At 46.4% G+C, this 21,756-nt stretch overlaps 1 protein-coding gene across 4 annotated transcripts in view; it reads right to left on the bottom strand.

Moving 5' to 3' along the window:
* ARHGAP32 (Rho GTPase activating protein 32) overlaps positions 1 to 21,756 on the bottom strand; it is a 329,747-nt gene that overhangs the window by 164,101 nt on the left and 143,890 nt on the right. For 3 of the 4 annotated variants that reach the window (XM_014961083.1, XM_014961081.1, XM_014961084.1), the window contains exons 3-5: positions 20,558 to 20,649; positions 19,475 to 19,516; positions 19,054 to 19,138 (exon numbers count right to left, since the gene is read on the bottom strand). In XM_014961083.1, the coding sequence (XP_014816569.1) occupies positions 19,054 to 19,138; positions 19,475 to 19,516; positions 20,558 to 20,649 (219 nt within the window). The remainder of the gene's footprint in view (positions 1 to 19,053; positions 19,139 to 19,474; positions 19,517 to 20,557; positions 20,650 to 21,756) is intronic. The other variant, XM_014961082.1, reaches the window with a different exon arrangement.

Genomic DNA, 21,756 nt, shown 5'->3' with positions numbered 1-21,756 from the left:
AGTGCTGTCCTTGCAGCCCCCAGTTCCATGCCTGCAGCCCCCAGTGCCCTGCCTGCAGCCCCCAGTGCTGTGATTGCAGCCCCCAGTGCTGTGATTGCATCTCTCAGTGCCATCATTGCAGCCCCCAGTTCCATGCCTGCAGCCCCCAGTGCTGGGATTGCAGCTCCCAGTGCCCTGATTGCAGCCCCCCAGCCCTCAGTGCTGTGATTGCAGCCCCCAGTTCCATGCCTGCACCCCCACCCTACCCAAAAGTTAGTGGTGACTAAACTGACCCCTGAATGCCTTTCACCACAGCACAGACACCGCACGGAGCTCCAGGACTCCCAGAGCTTTCCCCTCCAGCCTTTAGCCCTTTGCCAAAGAGGATTTTGCACCCCCACGTGTGCGCACACACGCGTGAGAAAAGAACATTTTAACATTTCACATCTCAAATCCCACCCCCCCACCCCCCTTTTTTTTTTTTTTAAACAAAGAAAACTACAGTCCATGTTCTCCAGCTGGGTTCGGATGCACAGGGCAGAACTGACACGTGTTTTATATCACCACTTGCAGTTTTATATAAAAACTTGAGCAAGGGCTAAAGCACGGAACAGACTAGATGGAAGCCTTTTTTTGTTTGGTTGGTTGGGGTTTTTTTGTTTGTTTTTGGGTTTTTTTGTGGCTGGACTCGATGATCTTGGAGGTCCCTTCCAACCACTAAGATTCTGTGATTCTGTGATTTCCCCACAGAAAGGGGGGCTGGAAAATGAGCAAAGGGGTGCACGGTCAAACTCATTTTCTAAAAAGAAAAGCTTTTCTGGGAGTCCAAAATTTCCCCCATTATCCAGATGTTGCATCAAAACTTCAGCCAAAAGCTGGGGGACAACACTCTGCCCTGTCTTTTTCCTTTCCTTTCCTTTTTCCTTTCCTCTTTCCTTTCCTTTTTCCTTTCCTTTTTCCTTTCCTTTTTCCTTTCCTTTCCTTTTTCCTTTTTCCTTTCCTTTTTCCTTTCCTTTCCTTTTTCCTTTCCTTTTTCCTTTCCTTTCCTTTTTCCTTTCCTTTTCCAAAGGATCTGCAGGCTTTAGGCAACACACAACTCACACCAGCACCCACAACTCAAAATAACAGCTGGCAAGTAATTAAACAGTCCTAGCAGATCGACAGCCCAAAAATTTTCTACATAGAAAAACTGACTATCCCCTGCAGGTGCTTACCTTCTCTGAAAAGTAAATATTGCCTAAATTTAAGAGAAACATTTATCCGAGTTGCAGAAGGAGCATAAATCAGTTAAGACAAGGCACTGGAAAGTGGTTTTCTAGGAGATTTTCCATCATGCTCTAATCAAGGAGCTACATGACAATTAGACCTTGTGTAGAAACGTTCAATGATGTTTAGAGGAGTTACAGGATTTGATGAAATTATCCTCGAGCCATTAAGGAAGATTTGCAGAATACAACCAGGTGGTTCCTCTCCTGCCCATTAGCACATGGCCAGCAATTATGATAACGCTGCATAATTGGGGATGGGGATGCTGAAGAGGAGGAAGACAAGGGACAGAGTCGAGGCCACATCCTGGTAAACTGCCAGGATCTATCAATTTTGAGAGTGAAAACAGGATTAATACCATTATCATCAGTATTAACATTCTTCCTACCAAAACAGCCACTAAAGCCTCGAGAGGGGACCGACACGTAGATCCCATTATTCCAGCAACACACCCCAAAATCCTAACACGAGGGGCTCGTTTTTCTCTTTATCTCAACCAAATTAATGAGGAAAATCTCTCAAGAGACTGAAAATGAGATGTTTCATCCGAGGTCTCCATAACCCCCACTCAGAAATTGCCCAATATCTAAGGTTCTGGCCTCATTAATTCTGGTGAAAGGCACCACTTGGCAAACACAAAGGAGTCGACACCCCCGTCACCAATTCCCAGTTCTGAAAATAAATTAACTAGAGGGGAAAAAAAAAAAAAAAGATTGAAATAATCACATTGAAACCTTAAGTCCCAAGCAATTATGGGAGAAACTCCTTGATTTAAACAAACAAGTTGCTTCGCTCTCCTTGAGAGAGGCTCCAAGATCCGTGTGCACTTAAGGCCTCACCCAGGAAAATCCCTGAGGAAAAGTGAAATTCCCATATTTTTTAATCCAATTCTCTAACTTAGTGATCTCTTTCTTCAAGACATTATCTTAAAGACTGGAGCTGTCAGTCCAGGAGGACGGAACTCATTACACTGAAAAGCAGCCCATGGTCTTAATTATTAATTAAGAAGAAGAAGTGGGGTTTTTTTAGAGCTTTTCTGGGCTCTGTCAGTCCCGAGATGCTAAAGGTGGATTTCTGCTAATTTTGGACTAGAAGTGAAGCTCTCAGTTCACTAAATATGTAAACTCAGACACAGAAAGGCCAACTGGAACTCATGAAACTGCATTTTTCAGAACACCAGTACCCCCCCAGGAATTACCCCATTTCTTGCCAGCCACAGATGATTCATGTCGTGTGGTAAAAGCAGGGTATCAGGGATATTCCCAAAATCCCAGGGGAGGGAGAAAAATGCTTTTGCAGATAACAGAATGCAGCTTCTGCACGGTGACTCAGTGAAGGGCAGCAAGAAGAGTAAAACAAAATGCCTTAAATTCATGGTATTAAAGAAATTATCTTGGAAAAGCTTAAAATTTTATTTTTTGTGAAAAAGTTCATTAATTGTGCCTTGCTTTTTTGATCCGTGTTATCAAAATTTTAATTTGTGGTCTCCAGAGTACAGAATTCAAGTTAAAACTACAGGCAAACTGCATAAAGGCTCACAGGCAGATCTGAAACTCTATTTTTAATTTAGCAAATACTGCCTCAGGTGCCAGAGGCAGGAGATAAAATAGTAAAGATCCGAAAAGAATATTTTAACCTTTGCTCTTCCCAGAGGACAGTTCAGGGAAGGTGGGTTTTGAATAACTCTGGTGACAGGTCTGAGCCCTGCAGACTCTACCTGAGAACTTCCCATTAGAGTTGGGCTTTTAGTTTAGTATTTAAGCATTTAATTGCACTCTCTAATTAAAATGGGTTGGGTATAATCCTGCCCCTGTGTAACGGGCTTTTTGGAAGCTCCTCAGACCCTTCTCCTTTGACGCACTCGTTCTCCACGGAGAGGCATAAACCTGAAGCCTCATTTTTTGCAGATTCAAGGGAAAATGGGCCTCGAGGATTTGTCTGTTCCTGAGGTTTAAAACACGACCAGGAGGAGAAGAGCAATAGCATAAACCCAGCCCCTGCAGCCACCCTGCACCATCACAGCTGTCACAGCAATGGGCAACTGAAAGGATGCTCATTAATTAACTCAAATTAAATGACCAGGTCTGGGAGTCTGGAGGTGAAGAGCGCTTACAGTGAGGGAGGGACAGCCCGGCTGTACAGGAGAGCAAACACAAAACACTTCCAGCAGAGGCCCCCAAACAGCTCCAAAATTTAAATTCTTACTTTCCTTTCTTATACTGCTTTGCAATTCAGTTTTTGACTAATAACTTACAAATTTCCAAAAGAAAACGAGTGTGTGTAGAATAAACTCTCCTCTACAGCGAGCGCCGAGGCGGTAATGGGATGTAAAATGCCCATTCCATAACTCAGACTGTTTTCAGTTTCAGAGCCCAAACTCCTTGAAATTCCAAAAGTATTTTATAGTAGAAATGAGATTTACTCTTATCTAGTTTGTTTTACAGTGCCTCTTTCATCCTTAATCTGATCACAGCAACTTGCAAGACACGCACACATATAATCCTAACAGAAAAGATCATGCAGCATCCCCATCCTAATTGTTTTTCAACGGGCAAATAAAAAATATAAAATTAATCTATGATACACAACAAAGAATTCTAAGAGCACGTGGCTGTTTTGCTGTTAGAAATCCAACTCTTCCCTCTCTCCTTGTTTATCTTAAAATCATAATAGAAAACGCAAACGTTATTTTCTGTAAGAGAGTCGATGAACAGCCCAAATTCTTCATTTTTATGGTATTAGATAGAGATAAAAGGTTAAAAGCAGTTGTGAGAGGAAGCAGCACTCCAGGACAAAAGCTTCCTGGGCCCCTCTGATTCAACATCAAGCCCAACCAGCTCCAAAAAGATCTTGTGCTTAGTTTGAACTTCACTTAAAGTAGCTGGAAAGCGAGGGATACAGGGAGGCTTCAAAGAAATGGAGGGCCCGTGTACCAGGGGAAATAAAACCCACCACAGCTCGTCTGGGGTGGATTCAAAGTGCACATCACAGCTCTGGTGTTACTGCTAAAACCCATTAATCATTCAAAATGCATGCTCTGCCCTAAAAGCTCGCGTCTCCAAAAAGAGTTCCCAAACTCAATCCGGCTTTTATTTAGTTATAGAACAAACAGCAAGGACTGACATCAAAAAATCAAACCCTGAGCCACAGGAGAAGGCACGTGGAGGGGACTCTGAATCAGTCCCTGATGCTTCTGACAATAATAATCCTCAGTTTCATGCCCTGTACCCTTGTCCCAGGATGACATTCCCTGTTTTCCATGAAAATCCTCCCAGTGGGTTCCCTGCCCACCCCAGGATTGCTGCACCTACAGTTACTGGAGGACTTCACAGATAAAGACTTATTAAATAATTTACCAGCATTTCAAAGTGAATTCCTGGACTTGTGCTGTAGAAATAATAGAAGTTTTTTATTTTTTTTTAACTACTTCAAGCTGGCAAATGGGAACTTGGTCTGTAATCAGTTCTTTTAAAGCCTGAATGTTATGACATGTCACACTTGCAATAAATAAGGTTAACACTCAAGCACCATAAAGGTCAATTATGGAGCTGCACTGTATTTCAAGGTAACTTCTAAGAATTTTTGTTAGTTGTGAACATCAATTGGCAGGACCAGACAATACCACCTACCCCAAAAATGAGATTTTCTAATAGTCAATTATTTTATAACCACATTTATAAGCTTCAGCAACCTTCCAACAGAACAGAATTAATTTTAAGGTGGGTTCATGGATCCTAAACATACATAAAGTATGTAGCACCATGTATTTTTATTTCCAACTTCTTATAATACTGGGTTTGTGGGTATCTATTAAGCAACACTCTTCCCTCTAAATTATTACTGACATAATTCTGAGGGTGATGGTGCCAAAAGCTCACTCTGCTCTCAGAGGTGGCACCTCTGCCTGCAGCTCACAAACCAAACCCTCATCATCCAGAAAAAGCATCTGATGGGGCTTTAAACTGATGAATGCAGCCCTAAACAAGCTTCTCCTCCTTCTGGGGAGTAAAATATGTGATAGAAAGAAGTTTAGGATGGTGGTAGGGGAGCTCTTGCACCTTGAATATATGTCCTATAGCAAGTAATTGAGTTCTTATTAATGTTTCATTCAGATGGTAGAGGGATGGAAAGAACTGCTGAGTAGAATCAAAGTTTGTTAAATTAGGTTCAAGAGAGATAAAAGAAGTTATACTTCAGGAGAAGGTGTCTTGAAGAAGTAGTGAGAGCATCACATGCTTCTTCCTGTGAATATTTAATTTTAAAAGACCACAACCATACGTAAACATGCCATCTAATGGAAATGTTCTATTTTAAACTGCTTTACCAGGAAAACAGCAACCTGAATTTACAGGTTCTGTGGACAAAACGGCCAGAAATGAGGAGTCAGAGGAAATAAGTAACTGATATCTTTGGAGATCGAAGAGCTTGTTGGTGGGGCCGCCCGGCAGAGGCGAAGGTGGGAGCTTTGCCTGTGGGACACGGCAGCAGAACTCTCCATCCTCTGCTCAGGCAACACAGCTAAGGGCTAAAATGACAAACCCAAAGCCTAAAAACATGGTCAAACGTCTTCTGGGCATTATCAGAGTGGGGAGGGGAGAGTATGTGCCTCTGTGCCTGCACCCCCTTTTAAACAGGTTGTCATAGTAGATGATTGAGGTATCAGGTATGAGGTATCAGGCTGAGAGAGCTGCTGGAGATGTTCAGCCTGGAGAAGAGGAGGCTCCAGGGAGACCTTGGAGCCCCTTCCAGTCCCTCAAGGGGCTCCAGGAAAGCTGGGGAGGGACTCTGGATCAGGGAGGGGAGCCCTAGGAGGAGGGGGAAGGGTTTGACACTGAAAGAGGGGAGATGGAGCTGAGATGTGGGGAAGGACTTCTTTGCTGTGAGGGTGGGGAGAGCCTGGAATAGAAGCTGTGGCTGCCCCATCCCTGGAGGGGTTCAAGGGCAGGTTGGAGGGGGCTTGGAGCAACCTGGTGTGGTGGGAAGTGTCCCTGCCCAGGGCAGGGGGTTGGAACTGGATGGTCTTTAAGGTCCCTTCCAACCCAACCAAGCTTTTCCTGAGCACTCAGAGACAACTCTTCCCTGATTTTATAATAGGAGAACAATCTCGAGTTCACCACACCATGGTGTTACATTACTGGGGGAAGCAGATGGGAAAGCAGCGTTGATTTCCAAAGACTGGAAACCACCTGGAAAACAGATCATGCAACAATCACAAGCAACTGGTCTCCACAGAGCTCCGGGACGCAGAGCACACTGGGCAGGAGGACAGAAGGAGAGTTATCTGGTCTGCTCAAACCCACACCCCTTAACCAGCGAGAGATCTCAAAGCCAAGAGAGTTGGGAATACAAGTTTGGCAAGATCAAGTTTGGCAAGATCAAGGGCAAGTGCCAGGTCCTGCACTTGGGCCACAAGAACCCCCTGCAGCGCTACAGGCTGGGGGAAGTGTGGCTGGAGCTGCCTGGAGGAAAGAGACCTGGGGGTTCTAGTTGCCAAACGGCTGAATATGAGCCGGCCTGTGCCCAGGGGGGCAAGAAAGCCAATGGCATCCTGGCTTGTATCAAAAATAGTGTGACCAGCAGAAGTAGGGAGGTGATTGTGCCCCTGTACTCAGCACTGGGGAGGCCACACCTCGAGTGTTGTGTCCAGTTTTGGGCACCTCAATCCAAGAGAGATCTGGAGGTGCTGGAGCGAGGGCAGAGGAGGGCAACAAAGCTGGTGAAGGGCCTGGAAAATAAATCTTATGAAGAAGGATTGAAGGAACTGGGACTGTTTAGTTTGAGGAAGAGGAGGCTGAGGGGAGACCTCATCACTCTCTACAACTACTTGAAAGGACACTGTAGAGAGGTTGGTGCTGGTCTCTTCTCACAGGTAATTAGTGACAGAACGAGAGGGAACGGCTTCAAGCTCCAACAGGGGAGGTTTAGATTGAACATTAGGAAGGAATTTTTCACCGAAAGAGTGGTCGGGCATTGGAACAGGCTGCCCAGGGAGGGGGTGGAGTCACCATCCCTGGCTGTGTTTAAGGGCCGTTTAGATGCAGTGCTGAGGGACATGGTGTAGGGGAGGACTTTGTAGAGTAGGGGAGATGGTTGGACTCGATGATCCCAAGGGTCTCTTCCAACCTCTATGATTCTATGATTCTATGATCAGGTTCTACCCTGCCCGTGCTTCTTCAACCAGGACATGAATGAAACCATCGATACCCACCAGCTGAAGGCACACACACGGGGCTGGAAAGCTCAGCTGATGAATGGCTGGTTTAAAGACCCGTCTCCTGACTTGGAGCTGCCAACTCTGTCATCGAACCTCCACATTCTGGCACATCAGCACCAACTAAACAAACTGCCCTTTTTGTAAGGAGGCACAGTAAACACCAAATGTCAATGTTCCCAACGCTGTTTGCTTTAACAGCTAATCCATCCCAAACCTCCGCCGGAGAACGAAAACACACTCCTGCTTCTGGAAACCTCAGGGATCCCATCGACATGGAGTTTGCTGGGTATTAAAACCCCATGGTGTAGGGGAGGACTTTGTAGAGTAGGGGAGATGGTTGGACTCGATGATCCCAAGGGTCTCTTCCAACCTCTATGATTCTATGATTCTATGATCAGGGTCTACCCTGCCCGTGCTTCTTCAACCAGGACATGAATGAAACCATCGATACCCACCAGCTGAAGGCACACACACGGGGCTGGAAAGCTCAGCTGATGAATGGCTGGTTTAAAGACCCGTCTCCTGACTTGGAGCTGCCAACTCTGTCATCGAACCTCCACATTCTGGCACATCAGCACCAACTAAACAAACTGCCCTTTTTGTAAGGAGGCACAGTAAACACCAAATGTCAATGTTCCCAACGCTGTTTGCTTTAACAGCTAATCCATCCCCGGGCACCACAAACCTCCGCCGGAGAACGAAAACACACTCCTGCTTCTGGAAACCTCAGGGATCCCATCGACGTGGAGTTTGCTGGGTATTAAAACCCCACCAGCCTGGCACACTTGAGATCTACACATACAATATTACACTGCAATGTAATATTAATGTAATATTAACACCGTTCCTGTTAACAGCACGGCTCACCACATGTCAATGTTCCCAACGCTGTTTGCTTTAACAGCTAATCCATCCCAAACCTCCGCCGGAGAACGAAAACACACTCCTGCTTCTGGAAACCTCAGGGATCCCATCGACATGGAGTTTGCTGGGTATTAAAACCCCACCAGCCTGGCACACTTGAGATCTACAGGTACATTTTAACACCATTCCTGTTAACAGCACAGCTCACTATACACAAAAACATAAGGGTTTTAATCCTCTTTCAAACCATCAAACCCCAGTGAAATAGGGATTATTTTTCTGGAGCTCACAAATTCCTTTCAAATTTTTAATATATTTTAATTAACGCTGTTTGCTTTAACAGCTAATCCATCCCCGGGCACCACAAACCTCCGCCGGAGAACGAAAACACACTCCTGCTTCTGGAAACCTCAGGGATCCCATCGACGTGGAGTTTGCTGGGTATTAAAACCCCACCAGCCTGGCACACTTGAGATCTACACATACAATATTACACTGCAATGTAATATTAATGTAATATTAACACCGTTCCTGTTAACAGCACGGCTCACCACACACAAAAACATAAGGGTTTTAATCCTCTTTCAAACCATCAAACCCCAGTGAAATAGGGATTATTTTTCTGGAGCCCACAAATTCCTTTCGAATTTTTAATATGTTTTAATTATACTTATAATACATCTTTCTGGGTTTTTTTCACGTCATTAAACCTCAGGGAAGAAATTTTTTTCCAACACAACTCCGTTCCAGTTACTAATTAAAAGAGTTTTTAGACATTTCTGTGACGTGCTGCTAAAGATGATTTATGGGGGTGGCAAATAGCAGGGGGGGGCAACGCCAAAGGTAACAGCTGGGCTTATTACAGTCACTTTTAAGATTTACTCACGCCATCAAATAGCCACCAGGCACCACTAAAGAGGAAAAATCCATAAAGAAGTTTGCTGTGTTTTCAGTGTGAAATAGAATCATAGACTCAGAATCATAGAATTGCCCAGGCTGGAAGGGACCTCCAAAGGCCATCTAGTCCCACCCCCCTGCAGTCAGCAGGGACACTTGAGGGCTCCAGCCCTGCACACAATACTCCAGGTGAGGTCTCACCAGAGCAGAGTCAAGTGGCAGAATCCCCTCTCTGGACCTGCTGGCAACGCAGCTTTTGATGCAGCCCAGGATGGGATTGGCCTTCTGGGCTGCAAGTGCCCACTGCCTGCTCATGTCCAGCTTCTCCTCCACCAGCACCCCCAGGTCCCTTTCCTCAGGGCTGCTTTCTAATCCCTCACCCCCCAGTCTGTACTGATGGTGAGGATTGTTCCGGCCCAGGTGCAGAACCTTGCATTTGCTCTTGTTGAACCTCATGAGGTTCACCTGGGCCCACCTCTCCAGCCTGTCCAGGTCCTTTTGGATGACATCCCATCCCTCTGGTGTATCCACAACACCACACAGCTTGGTGTCGTCCACAACGAAATGCAGGGGAAGACAAAAACAAGCTGGATTCCTGCAGGAGGTCAGTGTTTTCAAATCCTCAGGTCCCCAGTGGCAAAGAAGAGCCAAGTAGGTACCAATTTCCCTGGAACCATTTCAGTCCATAAGAGAAAATATCTACGTTGAGGTGGTCAAGTTTAAGATGTTCATCCAAATTTTCACAGTGATCTGTCTCCTACTAATAAGGCAGAGAAAAAACACAGAAAGAGGCAGGGAATACTTAAAATCCTTCTATAGACAGAGCATCCCATTCTGTCCCAGCTGGAGAAACCCTCATGCTCCATGGGGAAGGATGGACTGTCCTACACAAACCCAGAAAAACATCCAGAGGCAAAAAGAAGAAGAAAAAAAAGCAGGAATACCTACTGAATCAGGTATTCCTCAACTGAATCAATGGGTAAAATCTCGTTTGCTATTAACAATTATTTGTGGGTTCCAGTCTACCATCCCATTATCCACCCAGCTGATCAGCTTAAAATTAAGCCATACACGGAATCAGAGAGATAATCTAGATAAACACTAAAAGATAAAAAACTTTCCTCCCCTATGACAGGCCACTCGCTAAGCAGCCAGTTGAGTAATGGCAGACAAATTACCTTTTACTTTATATAAAAAGATAAACAGATTTATAAAGGATTGATTCCATTAACTGTCAGGCAAGGGGAGGAAGGCGAGACCAAAGCATATAATGTGCTTGAAGAATGATTTAGCAGCTGATGCCATGGGGAACACCAGCAATTCCCCCTCTTCCTCCAGAGGATCTCAAACTCCTTCAGCAAAGTGATGACCCCGGGGGCAGCAGAAGGACCTGCTCAGCCTTGAAATTTAATATCCTGCCCTCTTTTTTAATAGGTTTTAATAACTGCTAGACAATTTACACCATTTCTGCCCACTAAAGCTGTTTGCTTTCCCAACTGTAAAACAAGGAGGAACTGTGGAAGAAAACGTGTGGTGTTGGGAAGAGACACTCTCCATACCTGACGTTCCTCTTCCACTACGAAGCCCAGTGCTGGAGTTCTCCCCATCCCACTGGAGGGAACCCAAGGAAGCTGGAATTTCACAGGTGGGATCTTGTTCCAGGGAAGGATTTTTCTGAGGAGTCAGTGGCAAGTTGGACGCAAGACCGGGAAACAGAAGAATCCAAAAACTGAGGTGAACTCACTCGAATATTTTCCTTGCTTTTTTGGCATGGAGAAGCTTGGCCTAGAGACTCCAAATTCTGAAAAATCTGTTGATCTTGGCAGGAGACTGTGCCAATTTTCAAGGAGTTGTGGCTGGAATGACTAAGTTAATAGAAGCAGCTTCCACCTACACTAGGAACACGGTTGGTTTTATATACCCACGGCCTTAAAGAAGCCCTTGCAGCATCTCCCCCCACCACTTCAGAGGAAAATAGTAAAAATAGTAAAGAAACCAGAAGGAAAAGACCATTCAGGGGAAGGCTTTGGTCTAAAGAAGGGGAACATAAAGTATCAGAATAAGGCAAAGTCATTCTTGGGGGGAGTTTACAGCATCCAGAGATGAAAGGCTAAAAAGGAGCATCACTTCGTATGCAACATGGGTATATATGGTATAATCACTCATATATTTGTAAAGTTAAAGCAAAACACAGCAAAATTGTCTTTCATAGAACCGTTACACAGCCAAAATCTGTTTTGGTGATTTTACTACGTATTTCCACCTTTTAAAAAGGATTGGGGCAGGGGGGCTGCTGTTTCATGTTTCACCTTTTAAAATAAACATAATTTTTTTTTCTTCTTAAGCACTTTGCAAATGAGTGGAAGGAATGAAGACATTACAGCCTGCAGCTCAACACCATCATGCCCACGGAAGAGCAGGGGGAAGGAACAAGCCCTCCCACACCGATGGCACTGAGCAGGCTTGGTTTAAAAATCACCAAGGGAAGGAGATTGGAGTTAAAGCATCCAATTTCACCCAGACACTGCTCCATCCCTACTCTTTCCAGCCCAACTATGCAGGGGGCTGCTTTAAATTGCAGCAGAAACATCTTGAACTACCCCAGTTAACTCATCCTGGGCAAGCTTTCCCATTTTTGTTTCCTTTGCAATCCATCTCAGGAAAATATTTTACTCTATGATTAACACAGGCACCTTCACAAGCACACATCATGCCCTGGAGTGGTATTAAATAAAAGAAAAATGGTAAACTTAAAGGAGATGACTCCAAAAAATATCTTCTCAGCAGGCTTTGCTGAGAAGAACTGCTCTTTGCAACGCTTCTACCTCTTAAAACACAAGGGGAAAATAGGATTGCAGGCACAAAGCAGAGCTCCCAGTGTCTCGGGAGGAAGGCTGGGGCTGCCAAAGGCACAGCAAACACCACATTCCTGACAGGAATTCCTGGCAGCCCAAGCCTCCCCGGGAGGAAATGATTCTGGTTCAAATACTTCCTTTCCTGCTGATAACAGGCTGCCACCACTCACAGTGCCCAGGCTCAGCAGATAAGAGAGGATCTTCCATACCTGTTATTTTTAGGGGGATTATTTTTAGAAGGCAGCTCCATAAAGGCAAACCTGGAGAGACAGAGACCCTGCTGTCTGAAGGGAAGAGCTCTCTCAGATGCAGGATTGCTGAAGGGATCACAGAATCACAGAATCTTCTAGGTTGGAAGGGACCTTCAAGATCATCTTGTCCAACCATCAACCTAACTGACAAAAATAGACACCCACACAACAAACAAGGAGCATCATCACTAAACCATACCTCCCAGCACTACATCAACCCGTCTTTTGAACACCTCCAGGGATGGGGCCTCAACCACCTCCCTGGGCAGCCCATTCCAATGTCTGATAACCCTTTCAGTGAAAAAAATTTTCCTAATATCCAGCCTGAACCTCTCCTGGCGCAACTTGAGGCCATTTCCTCTTGTCCTGTCGCCTGTGACTTGAGAGAAGAGACCAACCCCCACCTCTCTACACCCTCCTTTCAGGGAGTTGGAGAGAACAATAAGGTCTCCCCTCAGCCTCCTCTTCTCCAGGCTGAATAACCCCAGTTCCCTCAGCCTCTCCTCGTAAGACTTGTGCTCCAGACCCCTCACCAGCTTTGTTGCCCTTAAGGAAAATCACATTTGTACCATGGTTAGGGTGGAATCATTCTACTTTGTATAACTTAGTGACATAGGGGTTGGGGAGGGACTCTGGATCAGGGAGGGAGCCATAGGACGAGGGGGAAGGGTTTGACCCTGAAAGAGGGGAGATGGAGATGAGATGTGGGGAAGAACTTCTTTGCTGTGAGGGTGGGGAGAGCCTGGAATAGAAGCTGTGGCTGCCCCATCCCTGGAGGGGTTCAAGGGGTTGCATCAACCTGCAACTCCACCGACTCTCTGGAGGGCTGCCCCATCCCTGGAGGGGCTCAAGGGGTTGCATCAACCTGCAACCCCGCAGACTCTCTGGCAGTTTAGTGTGTGCACTAAACACACTAAATCACACTAATCACCTCTGGCCACGTCGGTGCCGCTGCCTGCAGTTCACCGCAGCGGGATGGGAAACCTCCAGAGCTTAGGAAGGAAGCTTTTCAACTAGCAGACCCTGAAATGATGCTTAAATTTCATGAGTTGCCTTAGAAACTGATTGTGAACTTATGTTACATTGGGATGAATTAGGCACTTTTGAAGTTAGATGCATGGTGAGCCCTTCTGCCTTAATGTAAGACCTGGAGGAGATGCTGAGGACTTCCAACTCTATACATGAGACCTTCACCAAACACAGAGATGCCCTGTGCAGAACGGTGGGTGTGAGCAATTTTTGCTTTGTAGATGAAAGAACTGAGTTTTGATGTTCTAGAGAGAGGATAGGCAGCACAAGCAGATGTTGGCCAAGAGCTTATGAGAGACGGAGGTTGGACTAGATGACCTTTAGAGGTGTCTTCCAACACAAACTATCGTATGAAGTCAGCAGAACCAACCTATCACATGCTGAGTAAGCACAATCCAACCATAACATCTCGTTTGGGAGACATGGACCACAGCAAGGGTCCTGCTAACAAGGCTCCTAAACGCTTATCCCATGTTGGACTGAAATAAATCTTGTTATGCGGATGCATTTTCACGGGGAAATTAAAAATCAATCAAGGATGTAGCCTCGAAAAGTAGCTGCAGTAATAAATGTAAGGTATTTCAGCAAAACGGCAGTGAATTTCTGGCACTGACAAAACGTGCCGAGCCCACCCTGTAACTACAGCTTTGACAGCAACTCCCTTTGCCTGGTAAAAATGCAATTTCTTGCTGATGCAACCTCTGTCTCGCTGGCCTGAGGCAGATAAAGTGAAGATACATTGCTGCTGAAAGCAGTAGAGCAGAGCATTTCTGAAGAGAAAAAGCATCCCCAAACACGCCTGGTGCCAGGGTAAGAGGAGAACAAGTCCTTTTTACACATCTCCACAAGTTAATTTAAAACGATCTCATGAGGTGAAACGCCAAGATTATTAATACCAATTGCACCACGAGACCATATTAGAAGTGACACAAACGTTACAAAACAAGCTGAAATTTGGCCAGGCTGTTAATAGACAGCATTACACAATTCCTGACACAGGCAGATAATACCGCCGTTCCACTATGCAAATTTTTTAACAGTGAATAGATTTTTTGGAAAGGAGTTTACACCCACTACCCCTCAGATGCAACTTGGTAATTCGTTATTAGGTGCCAAGCTGTCACTTACACGTCACTTCAGCCCACTGCTATTCTCTGCTCTACCTTCTCAGCACAAAGGAGCCACCACTGAATGCCACCTGATGAAAATGCATGAGCCCTAGATGAACCTATTTTTAAGTCTGTAAACTAATACTTTGTATTAGTTGTATTAATAGCTTTCATTTATTTTACTGTTAATACTGGAGATGCTGTATCGCCCTGACCTTTTGCATTTCAGGAGCAAAGGTAAGATATTCTCATCTTATGTATTTATCCATATAAAAAAGTCACTACACCACAGGGATCTATCAGAAATCAGAATCAGATGATTCAAGGATTGGAGCATCTCCCTTATGAGGAGAGACTGAGAGAGCTGGGACTCTTTAGTCTGGAGAAGAGAAGGCTGAGGGGAGACCTTATCAATGCTGACAAGGATCTCAAGGGTGGGTTGAAGGAGGAGGGAGCCAGACTCTTTTCAGTGGTTCCCAGTGAGAGGACGAGGGGCAACGGGCACAAGTTGGAACATAAGAGGTTCCACTCAAAGAGGAGGAGAAACTTCTTCACGGTGAGGGTGGCAGAGCCCTGGAACAGGCTGCCCAGGGAGGGTGTGGAGTCCCCTTCTTTGGAGATTTTCAAGCCCCACCTGGATGCTCCTGAGTAACATGCTCTGACAAGCTCTGGGTGGACCTGCTTCAGCAAGGGAGTTGGACTAGATGATCTCTATGGTCCCGTCCAACTCTAAAAAATTCAGTGAAATTCAGCGAAATCTTGCTGAGAAAAAGCTTTAGGTACACAAATAGTGCTGTAGGTACACAAATAGTTAAGAGGGCACAGTTTTTCAGAACTGCAGTGGAAGAAGTAGAGAACTGACCCCCCCAAAACACACAACCACACTTCTATGACCATGTTGCCATCGCCCTCCCTTCTCCTCCTGGGTCCCAACCCAAACACTGAGAGAAAAACAGGCTCAAGGGCCTGACGTGGCTCAACAACCTTTTCTTCCAGGGCTATATCCTTCCCCAGTTGTCAGCCAGATAACTCCTCTGGTTAGAGCAGTTGGTGACCTGCTAGCACCAGAGGGCACGGGCACAGAGGACAACGGAGCAGGAGCCTGGAAAGCTGTGGGAGCAGCAATGACACCACAAAACCGAGCGCCAGACACCACCAACTCCTGCTTTGGGACACCTCCCACCAGAACACGCATCAGGATTGTCAGCAGACCAACAGGAAGAGAATCACAGAACAGTTTGAGTTGGAAGGGACCTTGAAGACCATCCAGTTCCAACCCCCTGCCCTGGGCAGGGACACCTCCCACCACACCAGGTTGCTCCAAGCCCCCTCCAACCTGCCCTTGAACCCCTCCAGGGATGGGGCAGCCACAGCTTCTCGGGGCAACCTGGGCCCGGTTCTCCCCACCCTCCCACCAAACAAGTTCTTCCCCACATCTCATCTCCATCTCCCCTCTTTCAGGGTCAAACCCTTCCCCCTCCTCCTATCACTACATGTCCTTGTGAAAAGTCCCTCTCCATATTCTCTGATCTTACTCCTCCCTCTCACAAACAGAAACATCTCAGCATATCAACCCTACAAGTTCACCCTGCTGGCCTTACAACACCCCGAGAAATGCATAAACCCACAAAAGAATTAAACTATTTGTCTTCAAAATGCTTCCAACAGCAGTACCATCCAAAGGTTGTAATCTCTCCCTGGGTTGCACTTTGTCCTGAATGATGGAAAACTCAGAGGATCACACAATGCAAAAAAAAAGAGAAAAAGCAGAAACCTGTTTAACACCTGCTCCGATATAAAACTTCTTTCCAAAACAGCCAAAAAATGAGGATTGTCAAATCAAAATGTTATCAGGAGGGATACAGCTTAGTCACACCATTCCCATACACAGAAAGTGAAAATAAAGAAATGTGGTTTTGCTTCCAAAGACTGAGGGCTGGTCCCAACATCTGAGGACTGAGGACATCTCCCATCACCCAGAGACCTCATCAAGAACCCAGCTCTTTGCCTCCGTGTCCTCTTAAAACCACTGTTTTGTCTAATTGGCGCTGCCTCTGTGTGTGTGTGTGAGTGTGAGTTCACAAACATCACTGAGAGAGCTGGGACTCTTTAGTCTGGAGAAGAGAAGGCTGAGGGGAGACCTTATCAATGCTGACAAGTATCTCAAGGGTGGGTTGAAGGAGGAGGGAGCCAGACTCTTTTCAGTGGTTCCCAGTGAGAGGACGAGGGGCAACGGGCACAAGCTGGACCATGGGAAGTTCCACTCAAATATGAGGAGAAACTTCTTCACGGTGAGGGTGGCAGAGCCCTGGAACAGGCTGCCCAGGGAGGGTGTGGAGTCCCCTTCTTTGGAGATTTTCAAGCCCCACCTGGATGCTCCTGAGTAACATGCTCTGACAAGCTCTGGGTGGTCCTGCTTCAGCAGGGGAGGTGGACTAGATGATCTCTATGGTCCCTTCCAACTCTAAAATTCAGTGAAATTCAGTGAAAAATCCCCTCTCAGCAGAGTGGACCCACTGGGAGCCACTAAGTGTGAACACCAGCAGACACCAGCCCTGAAGCATGGAAATGTTGGAGTTGGAAGGGACCTTCTAGAGATCCCCCAGTCCAACTCCCCTGCCAAAGCAGGACCACCCAGAGCTTGTCAGAGCATGTTACTCAGGAGCATCCAGGTGGGGCTTGAAGATCTCCAGAGAAGGGGACTCCACACCCTCCCTGGGCAGCCTGTCCCAGGGCTCTGCCACCCTCACCCCAAAGAAGTTCTTCCTCACATTGGAGTGGAACTTCCCATGGTCCAGCTTGTGCCCGTTGCCCCTCGTCCTGTCCCTGGGAACCACTGAATGGGACCCAAACTCCTCCTTGGTCAGAATTTTACAGAGACCAGAAACATTCCGCTCGCAAAACCGTCGAGCAGGGGAAGATGAAAGGCTGTAAATAATTCACTGGGTATTACAGGAAATGTTTTACAAATGAAAAAGTTGTAACCTCCTTTTGGCTGGCGGTGCCGGAGGCGGCCCCGCTCTCTCGGCGCAGAACAAGATGTGCCCTGTTTAGGAGACAGAGACTCCAGGTTTTCAGCCCTCCTTGGAGCTGTTCAATGAAAAGCCCTTCTCCCCGTGTGTCTGCGGGATCATCACAGGGGAGAGAAGCCAGAGACACAGCTCAGGCTGAGGAGTAATTCCATGGATTCTGCTGACCCAGCTACTGCAACACACAATGCAGAGCTGAGGGACGGCGAAGAGAAGGGATGAAGCCCAATTATTATGACGGCGAAGAGAAGGGATGAAGCCCAATTACTATGAAGTCAAATTGCATCCTGGGCTGCATCAAAAGCTGCGTTGCCAGCAGGTCCAGAGAGGGGATTCTGCCACTTTGCTCTGCTCTGGTGAGACCTCACCTGGAGTCTTGTGTGCAGGTCTGGAGCCCTCAATAGAAGAAGGACATGGACCTGATGGAGAGGGTCCAGAGGAGGGCCACAAGGATGATCAGGGGGATGGAGCACCTCTGCTCCGAGGACAGGCTGAGGGAGCTGGGGTTGTTCAGCCTGGAGAAGAGGAGGCTCCGGGGAGACCTAATAGCAGCCTTCCAGTACCTGAAGGGAGCCTACAGGAAGGCTGGGGAGAACCTGTTTAGAAAGGCCTGCAGTGACAGGACGAGGGGCAATGGCTTCAAGCTGGAGGGGAACAGCTTTAGACTGGAGATTAGGAGAGGGTTCTTCACTGGGAGGGTGGTGGAGCACTGGACCAGGTTGCCCAGGGAGGTGGTTGAGGCCCCTTCCCTGGAGATATTCAAGGAGAGGCTCGACGAGGCCCTGGGCAACCTGGTCTAGTTGGGGGTGTCCCTGCTGACTGCGGGGGGGTCGGACTAGATGGCCTTTGGAGGTCCCCTCAGGCCTGGGCAATTCTATGATTCTGTGATTCTATTTATATTTACATAAATACGCGTACACAACTGTTTAAAGAGATGCACACACCAGCTAAAAAGAGGCGTGTGGTTACTACAGATGACTCAATACTGAGTGTTTGATGCAGGCTTAAAACAGTGACATCAGTCCAATCATGGAATCATCTGGGCTGGAAGGGACCATTCAGATCATCAAGTCCAACCACCAACCCAACCACCACTAACCCACGTCCCTCAGCACTACATCAGCCCATCTTTTGAACACTTCCAGGAATGGTGCCTCCACCACCTCCCTGGGCAGCCCATTCCAAAACTTGATTAACCCTTTCAGTGTCAAAATTCTTCCTAATATCCAGTGGAAATTAAAAAACCCAAAAAAACCTTTCTATGATTCTATAAAATCATCTCCAACCTCCAGATTCTTGTCAGAACACGGCAGCCAGTGTCAAAATTCTTCCTAATATCCAGTGGAAATAAAAAAAACAACCAAAAAACATTCTATGATTCTATAAAAACATCTCAAACCTCCAGATTCTTGTCAGAGCACGGCAGAAATTCCAAATAAAGAGAGCCTTTTGCTTTAACTTATCACTAACCGTTTTGCAACAAAATAAAGAAACCTCGGGGGAGGTCCCTGGAAGCCCAACACCGTGAGGTTTTGTACAGAAAAGAAACCAGAAACTCACCTGGATGTTGCCAAAGTCCACGTTTTCGTAATGGAAATGTGCACATTCAGCCATCTTCGGGAAATGGCCCTTTGTGAAGGATAACCTGGAGCACAGCAAAAGCACATCCTTAGATGCAAATCACCCAAACAGGGCTCAGCAGCTGTTCCAAAATGATAGAAAATAATAACAACGACTTTCTCATCCTAAAGCCAAGGGAGCAGAGGGATTTGCTGATGTGATGCACAGTGGAGAAAGGAACTGAGTGAAAAAAGGAAAAGTAAATTGCATCCTTAAAAGAACTGTGAGGCATTTCATCAACACCAAAGCCCACGTCTCTAAGAAATGGTGCAGGGAAAAGCCGCTCACGACCTCGACACACACGTATTTGCAGTGCAAATCAACAGCCTTACACGAGACACAGAGGAAAGGAGAGCTTTACCTGTGAAAGGCATCACAGCCCATCAGTCCCGGGTTGATGTATCTGAGGGTGCAGAACAAACGCTATTTATCCTTTGCCTTTTTTGGAAAAGTCAAAAGCGAGGCACAATCAATTCCCCAAGTGTCTCCAGTTACACCCATGGCTGACGGGGAGATCCTCTCTCTTCTGCTGAAGCTATTAGAGCCTCCTATAGATATTTCTGGGGGGGGAGCCAATGAGATTGGCATTATCTAGAGCTCCCTTCCCACAGGAATGGAAGTGGGAAGTGAGATGCAGCATCTGGCTGCTCGGAGCTGGAACAAAGAGCCATTTCCCTGCCAGAGAGGTGAGGGGGATGCTAGCAGTCGATGGCGAGGAGCTCTGCTCTCAGCAAAGCCAAGTCAAGTCACATCGATTATTTTGGATCCCCCTTTTGAGGGTTAGAGGTTTGAAACCTTAGCTGCGGGCATAATAACTTGGTTATTCTCTCTGGGAGAGAATGAGAGAGAGAGAGAGAAGTGTAAACCCACCAGAAAAAAAATATCTGGGAGATCAGCAAAGGAAAAAATACTCCTAAAAAAAAAAAATAAGGTGCAAAACCCATTTGAATGAAGAGGTACAGGGCAGAATGCAAAAAAAAAATAAGGAAAAGAGGAAAAATATCCAATAAAAAAATATATCTAGGCCACCCACTCGTCCTGGTTTAGCTTCCCAGAGCACAGGGAGACAGGGAAAATTATGTCAGTTGAACACTGCTTGGGTTTCTCTCGGTTTTTTATATATACATATATATATACGTTTGGGTTTTTTTAATAAACAGTTTCAGAACAAAATCACAAAAATTTAAAAATACAGTAACAGTGAGGTTCAAAACTCAAACAAGCTTCACTTCTATGGCCAGAAACAGGTGAAGGAGCCAATAAAACCTCTCCCATCCCCACTTTTAGACTCCATTAGCTATAATTCCCTTTTCTTTAGTTGCTCTGACGAAGAAACTCTCAAAAAGTGCTGCCGGAGGCCCCGGCTGTGTGGCAGCACAACAGCTAAAACCCAGGGTATTGGGGGGAGCCCAGGAAAGAGGGGGAAATCAAAGACTGCTCTTACTTTTTCACATTCTTCACCTTCATGCTGGCCGTGCTGCCGCAGGTGCGGAGCGCCAGCTCCCCGGCAAGGTCAGGGAGATCAGCGCCTCTTGCCTGCAAGAAATAAAGAAAAGAACTTAAAATTTGACTGCATGCTACAAACCAGCACCTGCTAAACAGTAGTCCATATATTTTGATATATCCGATGTTTTATTCATCCCTACTTCTGGTTTCTAAAGAGATTTTTCAGAGGTAGGAGCGTAAAATACATCTCTAAACTCCAGGCTTGGACTCCTCGCTAAGTACCTGATTTTTGCAGACACCTGATTCCAGACACACAATTTTCCATTCAGGCAGAGGCACTAGAGGAAGCTGGATTGCTCTGAGAGAGGGAGATGAAGTTAATGACAGAGCTGCCTGTATGTGGGAGGCGAGCTTTTAAAAAAAGATGGTTGAAACTATTGCTATAAGTGCATGAACATATTAAAATTCCTGAATTGCTAAAATTCATCTACTTTAGTGAGGCCAGAACTCCAAACTCCCTCTTTTCTTGGATTCTGTTGTGTTTTCCCATCCCTTCCTTCCTCCAGCTGCTCCTCCCTAAGCCATGAGCTCTGCTGGGGCAGCATCTCCTGTCCCAGGGGATCTCCTGCTGGGGCAGCATCTCCTGTCCCAGGGGAGCTCAAACACATTTCTCAAAACACATTTCTCAAACACATTGTCCCCCAGGGGTCAATACTTGGTCCAGTGCTGTTTAATATATTCATCAGTGACCTGGATGAGGGGACAGAGTGTATCCTCAGCAAGTTGGCTGATGATCCCAGACTGGAAGGGGGGTGGCTGACACCCCAGAGGGCTGTGCTGCCATCCAGGGTGACCTGGACAGGCTGGAGAGCTGGGCAAGGAAGAACCTCATGAGGTTCAACAGGGAAAAGTGTAGGGTCCGGCACCTGGGGAAGAAAAATGTCAGGCACCAATACAGGTTAGGGGTGGACCTGCTGGAGACAACTACTGAAGAGAAAGATCTAGGGGTCCTGGTGGACAGTAAAATGACAATGAGTAAACAGTGTGCTCTTGTGGCCAAGAGGCCAATGGTATCTTGGGTTGCATAGGGAAGAGTGTGGCCAGCAGGTCAAGGGAGGTCATTCTTCCCCTCTGCTCTGCACTGGTGAGGCCACAGCTGGAATACTGCATCCAGTTCTGGGCTCCCCAGTTCAAGAG

The sequence above is a fragment of the Calidris pugnax genome, unplaced genomic scaffold (genome assembly GCF_001431845.1).
Source record: "Calidris pugnax isolate Ruff unplaced genomic scaffold, ASM143184v1 scaffold269, whole genome shotgun sequence".
In the NCBI taxonomy this organism is placed as follows: domain Eukaryota; kingdom Metazoa; phylum Chordata; class Aves; order Charadriiformes; family Scolopacidae; genus Calidris; species Calidris pugnax.
Note: the sequence above shows the minus strand (reverse complement) of the source record. Positions and strands in the feature narration are given on the sequence as shown.